The sequence below is a fragment of the Dermacentor albipictus genome, chromosome 6 (assembly GCF_038994185.2).
Source record: "Dermacentor albipictus isolate Rhodes 1998 colony chromosome 6, USDA_Dalb.pri_finalv2, whole genome shotgun sequence".
Taxonomy (NCBI): Eukaryota; Metazoa; Arthropoda; class Arachnida; order Ixodida; family Ixodidae; genus Dermacentor; species Dermacentor albipictus.
The window spans coordinates 133308036-133320714 of NC_091826.1; the positions used below are offsets into that span (position 1 = coordinate 133308036).

At 46.2% G+C, this 12679-nt stretch overlaps 1 protein-coding gene across 1 annotated transcript; it reads right to left on the bottom strand.

Annotated features, from left to right (window-relative positions):
• Positions 1-423: 423 nt before the first annotated feature.
• On the bottom strand, positions 424-12533 carry LOC139047098 (uncharacterized). The gene is made up of 3 exons (XM_070521059.1): positions 12184-12533; positions 11328-11508; positions 424-954 (listed from the first exon to the last, which is right to left on the bottom strand). Exons 1-3 carry the CDS (start codon positions 12531-12533, stop codon positions 424-426), a joined length of 1062 nt encoding a protein of 353 aa, XP_070377160.1.
• Positions 12534-12679: the final 146 nt, after the last annotated feature.

Below are 12679 nucleotides of genomic sequence, written 5' to 3' on the forward strand. Positions count from 1 at the left end.
CGGATATCTTTTTTTTTAACGTTAGATGAGCACGGCGGGCAACTTCTCGCCGTCGTGCACTTGCTGTCGTTGCGCTGACATATGGACAGAGCGGTAAGTAGGCGAAGTACGCGAAGGAAGGGAACTGCTGCATATTCAACTACGGATGCACGGCATGTTTACGTCCACTAGTAATATTCTTCGCCGTGGTGACATAGGATTACCTGGCTGCAAACTGTCATGCGTAGACCATGCAATTAAAACATGAAGGCTTAGGCGCAAGGTAAAACAATGATTTAAAACCTTGATCCACAAATACGTGATGTTTAAAATGATAACGAAAACACTTCACTGCAGTTGTAATGCTGCTTATGATTACTACACTTAACTTTTTCTCATGCTTATGTGCATGTATACGAAAAGATCATACTTAATACAGCGTCTTTAAGTTAAACTAACACCAGCACAAGTTTTGCTTCCGTGACCTCCGGCACGTGTGGCTGGGTACTGACGTAAATGGATACGTAGCCGCAGTCTTGTGTAGGTGGCTATCAGCATTTTAGTTATTGCTTCCCTGTGGTCTGCGCATGTGTTCAGGCATGGCCGGTCTACCTTCGCAAGGTATTCCGTAAGCGATTTCAGCGGGGACTTGATAGTGTATATATTGTTTGTGCACCACGCGATAACACCCGTGAAGTGCTCCTCGTAGTTCTTTAGAGTGCGGATCACTTCACTGCTCGGATAGATCAAGTTCCGTCCATCCCTTACATACTCCTTGAGAACAGTCAAAGAGGCATATTCATTGCTTGCTGCTCCAAGGAGGGCATTTTTGCATTGGGAACAGGATACGTTCTTTACGATGCTTTTCAGGATGAAGCCACCAAGGTAGTATAAAATACAACATTCCGTTGACGTCAGCTCCTCAATGAACAAAATCTCAGAGTCGTCTATTTCTTCGGACAAATTTTCTGAGCACTGTCAAGAATGGCGAGCCGCTAAGCAAGATTGCCACCTTGCCACCCGATTACGACAAGGGGTGCAAGACGCGCACCTCTCCCTCTCCGTCGCTGCAGCTGGGAGGCGTTCAAAGAAGCGGCCTTTGTGCTGAAAACCCGCTTCCTTCCTCCAGCCCCATCGACATTGTGACGGGACGAGTTCGGTGTGTGGACAATGATTCCAGAGTTCCCCAACGCGGAGCTGATTTGACACGCCTGGACAAGCTGCCGCGGGAACGACGTATTTTTGTGCTTCTCACGGTTCGGAGTGGCACGGAACAACGAGCGACCCTCGATCGGCAACGATAGTTCCCGGAACGGCACCCGCCAACGCCGTCGTCGGGCATCAGAGCGCGGTTGCCTTTGTGTACGTAATCTGTTCTGCAGAGCAGCGGCGCGTTGGTGATGAGTAAACGAACAGTCGCCGCGTCGTAGGACCGGCGGATCGAGTGTATAAAAACTGTGGTTGTGCGAATGCTGAGGACACTTCTCTTGAGCAGTCATGTTAGACTGAGTCACTTCTCTCATGCAGTCATGTTGGACTGATACTCTTATCTCAAGCAGTCATGTTAGACTGAGCTAATTTCTGTAAATAAACCCCTTTTCCTCGTTCTCGATGAGAAGCAGTTCTTCACTTCATCAACGATCTCAGCGTAAATAAGTTGGACGATGGCATGGGCCAGCTACCTCCGAATTCATGCCGTACTCCAATCTTGGCAAAGGACCACGGACGATGGGATTGAGCCCCCAATCCTGACAACTGGCTGACAGCGGTGAGATGGACTTTGCGACATGGTGCTGTATCTGCGGTGAGTGCTTGGTTTTTGCTTTGACTCTCTAGGCTTCATTTTGTGGTTGTTCTGTTTAGAACAGTAGGGAAGCTAGATTGTTGTGTGTTAGCTAGGTTGTGTTTACCTAGCTTGATTTAGAGAGCAGAATCAAGGCAGTAAAACAGCAGTCATGGAGTTAAGGACACTGCTGAGAGACGAGTTGTTGATTGTTGGTGAGGAACTGGGCCTAGATGTACGCAAGGAAATGCTCAAATCGGAATTATTGGAGCTAATTTCCAATCGGGCCAGTGAGGAAGATATTGAAATGGGAATGGAACTTCTCAAAAAGAGAGAGAAACGGGAAAAAGAAAGAGAAGAACGGGACAGAGAAAAGCAAGAGAGAGAGGAACGCGATAAAGATCGCGAGTTTCAGTTAAGGAAAATGCAACTTGAACTTGAAAGCAAACGTTTGGAGTTGCCTCAAGGAAGTGAAGGCGCTCTGGGTCGATCAAGTGAGGCAGAATCGTACCGCATGGACAGGCTATTAAAGCCATTTGAGGTCGGGACCGACATAGGCTTGTTCCTAAGCAATTTGGAAAGGACTTGCGAGAAGATGAACTTCGGCCCGAGTACATGGCCACAGCGGTTGCTGTCTATGTTGCCGTGTGAGGCGGCGGAAGTAATCGCCAGACTGAGTGTGCAGGATGCATATGATTATGCAAAAGTTAAGGCTAGTCTCCTGAAGAAATACCGCCTTTCAGCCGAAGCTTTTCGGCAAAGGTTTAGGAGCACAGGCAAGAAAGATAGCGAGGGCTATCCAGAGTTTGCGTTTAGCTTAAAGGCCAACCTAGTCGAGTGGCTTAAAAGCACGGAAGCGTACGACAGCAGAGACATGATCATTGAATGCATGTGTCTAGAGCAGTTTTACAAAACCATCCCCCAAGCTGTGAAACTGTGGGTGCAAGACAGAGGTAATGTAAACACTGTGGAAAGGGCGGCTGAATTAGCCGAAGAGTACGCAACCCGTAGAAAATTGAACGCCGAGGAGGGAAACTGGGACGGTCGAAATGGACCGCGGAAACCATTTCCGTTCAAAAAGGGTGCGCAAACTAGATGATCAGAGCCTGTAGACATGGCGGAAAAGCCCGCAGAAAAGAGCGAGGAGAAACTTAACGGAGAAACCGCACAAAAGGAACAGAAAAGAAAATTCGAATCTGTTAGACCAATTCGCTGTTACAAATGCCACAAACTGGGACATATAGCTGTAAACTGCGAGAAGTCTAGCGTAGTTTTTTCCTACGTGGACGAAAAAGATGAGAATATGGAACTTTTAAGTCCATATCTCCACGACCTGCAAGTTAATGGAAAACCATGCCGAGTGCTAAGAGACAGTGCCGCCACGCTGGACATTGTCCATCCGTCTTACGTGATGGTAGATGACTTCACCGGAGAAGTAGCATGGATAAAACAGGTTGTAGAAGAACACAGCGTGTGTCTGCCCATGGCCAAAGTCAAAATCAGTGGACCATTCGGGGAGCTAGAGACTGAGGCTGCAGTTTCCAAATTTTTGTCACTGCAGTATCCCTACATCTTTTCGAATCGCTCGAATCAGTTACTGCGTGACAGAGGGCTCAAACTGGGAGAGGGCATAGTACAGGCATTGACCCGAGACCAAGCTCGTAAGATCGCGGCGCTTTCGGCTGAAAATGCTCAAGCTCCTCCAGCTGAAGCAGAAAAGGGGATAGCTTCAATACCCGAATCCGAGCTAGGCCCGAGGGACAAAAGAACAGTTGAGGAGAGCCTGCCAGTTGACCAGCTCAATGAGAGCGTAGCACTAGAGTGTCAGAGTTCTAGCCTGCAGGAAGAGCAAGCAGACGCGCTCACAAGCGAGACAGGGTCGTTATTATCACCGGCCTCAAAGAACTTTGATCAACTCTTACGCGTGGATAGAGAGTCACTGGCAGCTGAGCAAAAGAATGATGAGAGCTTAGCAAAATTACATGACACAGCTAAAGAAGGCATTGCTAGGCGCAACGTAACGATACATGAGAGAGGAGGATTGTTGTATCGGCATTACAGAGATCGAAAGGGTAGGATTTTAGATCAGTTAGTCATACCTACTAAGTATCGGGAGGACCTTTTGAGTCTTTGTCATGGAAATGGGTGGTCCGGCCACCTAGGCATAAACAAATCAAAGGAAAGATTGCTCATGGAATACTACTGGCCTGGCTGTTTCAAAGATTTGCAGCCCAGAGCTTCGAGCTAACAGTGTGCTGTTTTTCTAGGCTCCGACTGCCCTGAGGGTGCGCAGTACTGGGTTTAACTGCGTCGGCTGAATCGTATTGGTTCCTGCGGATTGCTGATCAACGAGACACGTGCCCTACTTCCTCGTGCCGTGTATTGAAATCACCATCTAATCCGGTACAATCAACAGTTCACTGGTCCTATTACTGCTCGTCGCCTGCAGCACCCTCTAGTCGGCTGTTCTGTTCCGTAAAAAGGATCGCCTACGCCGACCGAGCGGGATTTGCAGCCCAGAGCTTCGAGCTAACAGTGTGCTGTTTTTCTAGGTGAGTGTGTAGCAATGTGCCTCTTTAAGGACTTTTGAAACGCTAGCTGGCTGCAACTCCCCATTGTGTCCACTATCATTGACTGTCTAGTTATGGGTATTGATTTGTGCACCTACCGCGCCCGCATTGGCTGTTTCGTTCAACCGAGAAGAATTGTGGAGCCATGCAGCCTTGTGTGGCTCCGGTCGTGTTACTTTGGTAGGCGCTACTTCGTGGGTGGACGCCTGGTAGTTTTACTTTTTTCCCTTGTTCATTTACTGGTCTGTGCGGGAGATGTTGAGGTTAATCCGGGTCCGGATAAGACTGACCAACTTGTGACATTAATGAAAGAACTTACAGTCTCAAACGAGCGATTTCACAAGGAAGTGACCAATAAACTTAAAGATATCCACACTACTGTGACAGACGTCAAAAGGCGACTCTCGAAAATTGAAGAGCGACTTGAGACTGTTGACAACTTGAGTGAAAGCGTTACAGCTGTCGGTTCTGTTCTTCAAGAATCTAAAGTGCAGTTGAAGAATATAGAGCAGAAACAGATTCAACAAGCAAACATCGTTGTGGATGACTTGAATAATCGAATGAGGCGAAATAATCTTGTATTCAAGGGTATTCCCGAACAAGCTGCTGAAAAGTGGAGCGATACGGAAAAGCTTATTTCTGAATTTGTCACGGCAAACCTGGGTATCCAAGCAGGTGAAATAGAGCGAGCCCATCGAGTCGGTCAACGTAAACCCGATCGCACTCGGCCCATTGTGGTTAAACTTCTGAACTTCAAAGACAAAAGCAATATCTTGAAAAACTCTTTCAAACTAAAAGACCTTGCAACCCCTCGAGTCTGGATCGAGGAAGATTTTTCACCGCGAATGCAACTAATCAGAAAAACTCTCCGTGATTTCGCACGCGCGAAGCGCCAGCAGAACGAAAAATATAAATTGCAGTTTGATAAACTTATAATGGGCAACAGCACTTTCACAGTCGACCCTTCAAACAATGAAGTGGTCGCCATCCCTAGACCTGAGGCTCCCGTGAATGGCAATTGACGTTTCAATGCGGATGACAAAAAACTGTCTATTATTGTGGCAAATTTCAGAAGTATTTTCAAAAAACAGGATCACCTTTGTGCTTTTGTCGAGTCCTGCTCAGCTGATATAATACTAGGAACCGAGACATGGCTGTCTTGCGACGTGTCCGACAATGAATTATCTCTTTCTAAAAACTTTATTTTGTTTCGAAAAGACAGGGTAGTAACACGAGGCGGTGGTGTTATAATTGCAGTAAAAAAAGGATTCCAAGCACGCCTACTTGACACGGGTTCTTGTATTGAAATTTTGTGGGTCATGCTTCAGATATCACGTGTAACTTGTGCCGTTGGTGTTTGTTACCGTCCTCCAGATTCGCAGGACACGTTCGTTAAATGCCTTAACGAATCGCTTAGCTTTGTCAGTAACAAATTTCCCGGCTCACCTATTATTCTTGCTGGTGACTTTAACTATCCTGGAATTAACTGGCGGACGGTTACAGCTGAAGGCGGCCCAAGGAAAGCTGAATGTAAGGATTTTCTTGACGTCATTTCTTCGTACGGATTAAGCCAAATAGTTTCGTTACCAACACGGGGGGATGCTATCTTGGATCTTGTGCTGACCACTGAACCTGTCAACGTGTCTGTTCATGTGTTAGATTGCATTAGTGACCACAACGTCCTTCACTGTGAATACGACATAAAGCGCAAAACAAGTGTACAGGAAAAGAAAACCATTTATGATTATGCGCGAGCAAATGTTGAAATGATCACCAGCGAGCTCTCGGCTTTTTGTGTAGAATTCTTGAGCGGGATGCATAATCATGATAGCAATGATAACTGGATGATTGTTTGCAACAAGCTAACTGAACTTAAAGAAAAGTACATACCAAAAATACAAATAACTCTGTCTACTGGAAGTGCGTGGTTCACCTCTCACGTAAGGCGCTGTATAAATAAAAAAAAGCGCGCTTATTCAAAAGCTAAAAATTCGACATCTGATGATGCCTGGAAATGTTATCGGGAACAATCCAAGTTATGCAAAACAGAAATTGAAGCAGCCAAAGACAAATTTTTCAACCATGATATTTCGAACATGTTAGCCCACAACACAAAAAAATTCTGGAAAGTAATAAACCCCAAACCATCAGCATCAGGCTTCATTTCCATAAGGAAAGACAATGAATTACTTTCATCAATGGAGGTCGCTACTGCATTAAATTGTTTCTTCTGTTCTGTTTTTACAAGTGAACTTCCCGTTCCGGCTAACATTGAACTCGCTTCTGTTACCTCCATCATGAGTGATATCGTTATCACCCAAAAGGGCATTGAAGCTGCTATTGATCGTCTTTCTAACAGCTCGGCTCCCGGTCCAGACGGAATTTGTCCAAAACTACTAAAAATGACTAAACCAGTGATATCTCGCATTTTCGCTGCTCTTTTTCAACAATCTATTGATTCAGGATGTGTTCCTAACGAATGGAAAATAGCTAAAATCATTCCAATCTTTAAGTCTGGTGACCCGTCATCTGTCTCAAACTACAGACCTATTTCACTGACCAGTATTCCATGTAAACTTTTAGAACACATTATATCATCAGCAATTATGAAATACCTAACCGATCACAATCTCCTCTTCATTAACCAGCACGGGTTCCAACGGGGTCGCTCATGTGAGACGCAGTTGTTCGAGTTAGTCTCTGACCTGCACCAAGCTATCAACGACTCGTCACAAATTGACGCCATATTTATTGATTTTGCGAAGGCTTTTGATAAGGTAGCTCATAACCGTTTATTTTTAAAACTTCGCCATTTTAACATAAATAGTAGGATTACGAAATGGATTAGTAACTTTTTAACTATCCGGTACCAATTCGTAACTACTAATGAATTTTCTTCTCCGCGATCACTAGTTAAATCCGGAGTGCCGCAGGGATCTGTATTGGGACCAATTTTATTCCTGCTATACGTCAACGACATCAGCAACAATATTAAATCTACAATAAGACTATTTGCAGATGACTGCGTAATTTATAGACGAATAATTAACACTTTTGACACTGACATTTTGCAATCCGACCTCGCGAAAATTACCGACTGGTGTAAACAGTGGCAAATGGAAATTAATGTTTCAAAAACTAAGGCTATAGCCTTCACTAGATCCAGTAACCCTAGGGTTACCCGTTACGTAATGAACGACATTAGTATTGCACATGCGCAAACAATAAAATATTTGGGAATTCATTTATCTTCAAACGTTTCATGGAATCATCACATCGATGCGATTACTAGCAGTGCTTGTAAAACCCTTGGCTACATTAGGCGTAACCTTTACTCGGCAAACAAGTCCACTAAATTATTAGCCTATACCACACTAGTTCGTTCGAAAATGGAGTACGCGTCTTTTATTTGGAATCCGCATCAATCGTACCTCATAAACAAGCTCGAGTCGGTACAAAACAGAGCAGCCCGCTTCATCACGAAAAATTACACACGAAATTCTAGCATCACTAACATAAAGATATCTCTAAATCACCCCGCGCTAGAAAATCGAAGGCTGATAGGACTTCTTTCCCATTTTCACAAGCTATATCACAGCGGGTCGTCTTTCAGCGCATGCCACATCAGGCCCGCCCATCGTATCTTCCCGCGCCTTGATCATTCCTTTAAAGTGCAGCCCGTTCTTGCGCGCTCTAACTTCTTGAGACACTCGCCCCTCTTTCTCGCGATATATCATTGGAATATGCTACCTCATGAAATCGTGTCAGCTCTAAGTCACGATGGTTTTCTAGCAAAACTAAAACAGTATTTTAACGTACTAACATAGTATTCTCGTGCTCATTTGTTATAGGCATCACTGTGTTGTTGCGCGCCTTGTATTTTTTTTTCTCTCCCTCACCATATTTTGATGTTTGCGCGAATGGTTTTGTTCTGGTTTAGCACAGGGTCACTTGTACTGCATAAAATTTGATACACTTGTGATTTTCATTGTTTATGCAATATGTTATGGTATGTTAACGTTTTTATCAAGTATTTTTCCTTGTATAAATTGACCAAGCTACGCTGATTTTGTGTAACACCCAGTTTAAATCTATATGTATCTTCAGCGTTTAGGACGTGTAGTTGTATTGCTCTTACTGGTTTCTTTTTGTTTGTTTTCCCGTTTTTCCGCTTGTGTTCTTTTTATTGTAGCATGCATTATCTGTTTAAATGCGTGTACTGTATATATCACTAATTCATTGTAACACCCCTATGTAATGCCCGCATGGGCCTTTAGGGTACTTGAATAAAAAAAAGATGTAGAAAACTTTGTAAGATCATGCGACGCCTGCCAGCGTTCTGGTAAACCAGGAGAGACTTGGAGAGCTCCACTGAAGGTAGTGCCCTTAATAACAGAGCCTTTCAGACGACTGGTAATAGACACGGTAGGGCCTCTTCCAAAAACAAAATCAGGCTACAGGTACTTGTTTACCATGCTGTGTCCGGCTACCAAGTTTCCAGAAGCAATCCCTTTGAAAGAGCTCAGCTCCACCGAAGTAGTAGACGCGCTTTTGACAGTGTTTGCACGAGTTGGGTTTCCAGCCGAAATTCAGGCAGATCAAGGGTCAGTATTCACGAGCGCACTGACTTCCACATTCTTGCAAAAGTGCGGGGTAAAGTTAATACACAGTTCTGTCTATCACCCTCAGTCAAACAGTGTAGAGAGGTGGCATTCGGTGCTTAATCGAGTTTTGCGTGCGCTCTGTTACGAGCACAAGGACTGGGAGAACTGTCTGCCGGCAACTTTGTTTGCTTTGCGAACGGTTCCACATGAGGCGACAGGGTTCTCACCAGCAGAACTAGTGTATGAGAGGACACTCCGTTCTCCACTGAGAATGTTAAGAGAGATGTGGGAAGAAAGAGGGGAGATTCCGACAGTGGTTGAATACGTGCTAAATTTACTGGAACGCCTAAGCGCAACCCAAGAACTAGTCGGAAAGAACATGGCAATAGCTCAAAAGAACACCAAAGTCTATTACGACAAGAATGCGAGGCTTCGTACGTTTGAAGCCGGCTTAACGATGAAAGCGGAAAAGTGTAGGTTCGGTTGTTCACAGGTTACTTATCTGGGCCATGTTGTCGGTCAGGACATGAGACGGCCGGCTGAGCTGAAAATAGCTACGATTGGAGAATTTTCTCAGCCGCGCCCGAAAACGGACCTTCGTTCATTTTTGGGACTTGTGGGGTGCTATCAACGGCACATTCCGAATTACTCGCAATTGGCAAGTCCACTAACAGACGCCCTCCGAAAGGGAGCACCGAGTAACGTACACTGGGATAAGGACAAAGAGAACGCTTTCCAAAGTTTGAAAACGCTATTGGTTTCTCGCCCTGTGCTTCGCGCGCCAGACTACACAAAGGAATTCATAGTTCAATGCGACGCAAGCGACAGAGGTATGGGCGTGGTACTTAGTCAGGTCGGCGACGATAACGAGGAGCATCCTATCCTCTACGCCAGCCGTAAACTAAATGTAAGAGAGGAAGCCTACAGCGCTTCAGAGAAGGAATGCGCTTGTTTGGTTTGGGCCGCCCAGAAGTTGTCGTGTTACTTGTACGGAGCGAAGTTCATCTTCGAGACCGACCACTGTCCTCTGACGTGGCTCAATCAAATGTCACACAAAAACGGCCGCTTGCTCCGATGGAGCCTCACTCTCCAAGAGTACAACTTCTCCGTTAGATATAAGAAGGGAAAGTTGCATAGCAATGCGGATGGTTTGAGCAGGCTAATTTGAATTCTGCGTTTGAGGGTCCCGCCTAAATTTTAGGGTTACTAGTGTTAGCTTTTCTTTAGGCGAAGAAAATCCCCTCTCATTTAGCAGAATTCCCTCCATGATTGCTGAATTTGTCAGCAGGAATTTGCTTCAGAAATTGGCATAGCGAAATGCAGCATTTTTTTTTGCTTCTGCACTTATGTTGTTTTTTTTTTTTGAAGCCTAGCGAGTCTAAAGTGAGAGCCAATGCACGTCATCTCGGCGCAGAGCCGTGTTGTGGGGTTCATTTTGCAGTTGCCTGTCCTTGTTGGATGTTTTGGGGCGGTGACATCAATGCACAAGTGGTCGCTGCGAGCCAAGACATCAATCCCCCCCTGACCAGCAGCCGTTCTCTTCCTGCCTAGCGGTTGTCAGCGCTAGACAGTCGAGATTTTTCGGGCCATGGAGGCGCTGTCAAGAATGGCGAGCCGCTAAGCAAGATTGCCACCTTGCCACCCGATTACGACAAGGGGTGCAAGACGCGCACCTCTCCCTCTCCGTCGCTGCAGCTGGGAGGCGTTCAAAGAAGCGGCCTTTGTGCTGAAAACTCGCTTCCTTCCTCCAGCCCCATCGACATTGTGACGGGACGAGTTCGGTGTGTGGACAATGATTCCAGAGTTCCCCAACGCGGAGCTGATTTGACACGCCTGGACAAGCTGCCGCGGGAACGACGTATTTTTGTGCTTCTCACGGTTCGGAGTGGCACGGAACAACGAGCGACCCTCGATCGGCAACGATAGTTCCCGGAACGGCACCCGCCAACGCCGTCGTCGGGCATCAGAGCGCGGTTGCCTTTGTGTACGTAATCTGTTCTGCAGAGCAGCGGCGCGTTGGTGATGAGTAAACGAACAGTCGCCGCGTCGTAGGACCGGCGGATCGAGTGTATAAAAACTGTGGTTGTGCGAATGCTGAGGACACTTCTCTTGAGCAGTCATGTTAGACTGAGTCACTTCTCTCATGCAGTCATGTTGGACTGATACTCTTATCTCAAGCAGTCATGTTAGACTGAGCTAATTTCTGTAAATAAACCCCTTTTCCTCGTTCTCGATGAGAAGCAGTTCTTCACTTCATCAACGATCTCAGCGTAAATAAGTTGGACGACGGCATGGGCCAGCTACCTCCGAATTCATGCCGTACTCCAATCTTGGCAAAGGACCACGGACGATGGGATTGAGCCCCCAATCCTGACAGCACTGCTTCTTTGCTTGAGAAAGGAGGTCGACGAGGTACTCTCGATCATCAAGCTCATAGTTTGTTGTTCCCGGTGTGTGTAGAAACTGGCTCACGCTCACAAGCCTCAGAGCACATTTTAAGTCATATGCCGTTGGCACTGGCTTCTTTAGGCGTACTACAGAAAAAAGATTTTCGAGGCAGTCTTGAAGTAGCCTGCTCGTTAGGAAAAATTCGTAGCGTTTATTGCCCAGGAAAACTTCTTGGAGGCGAAGGACGACTGTCGTGGAAATGAGGAGCCCAGCTTGGGATGGTTTCCATTGAGATGTGGCGCCCATATTCATCCCTTGAATTGTTTCTGCTGCAAGGCGCAAGGTTTTCAGAGCGGCATAATATTTGTCCATATTCCGGTTGCTTAAAGCTAAAGTGGGATGGCGTGACGACATCAAGGCATACCACTTTGACACCAGATCCATGAACCATGCTGTCGTTTCCCCAGATGGGTCAAGCAGCCCTTCTTTTACCAAAAATCGGATGGCCGGTGCAGCTTCTCTGAAGAATTGGAGAGCTACACTAACCTTCATTTTTGTGAAGTGGCCGCTGCTCACATGAACCTCCGATAGGGCAGGGGCTACTTTAAGTTCCCTTTCTGCGTCGAAGTCCACCACTGCCTGGACGTGCTCCAGTTTCACATTCGGTGATGGAAGGTTGTTGTCGAGCACGGTGGCAGCGCTCAGTGTAAAAACTTTGGAGCTTAAAAGTTGCCCTCGTAGGTTCTTCAACACATGTGCTGCATCGGCAGTGAAAAAAAGCTCTTTACCGTCCAAACATGGGTGTGGTATCGAGCACACTGTGGTGGAATTTCTATGGCTCGAAAACCCGAATTCTCACCACATTGCTCGATTTGCTGATCCCATGTCACATGTCACTGCAGGGACTCTTAGGGAAATCTGGCTAAAGCGCCGGGTGATGTCGAGAACATAGTCTTTGAGCAGGGCACCTTCCACGTGTCGGCCAGTGAATTCATATCCGATGACTTGCTTCCACCGCTGATTAATTCCGCCCAACATGAACACCAACGCGTGATTGGCGGGCTCCTCTGGCTTTGAAGGAAGTGTTGTACCTCCAAGGAGAATGTCTTCACTTCTATCCAATTCAAACGCTGTAGCTATTTCCATCTCGTCTAGAAACAGCACGCAGTCTTTTTCCACGTTTTCCATAGTCTCTGCCTTGCACTTCATGACGTCAAAAACTTCTTGAAGAATTCCTGGAAGGAACCTCAGTCCCTGGATCCTCCACGCCAACGTCCTGCTGGACGGAAGAGGATAACCCAACTTCCTCAGTGTCTCATAGCCTGTCGTTCCGCAAGCAAACTTAATTTGCAAAC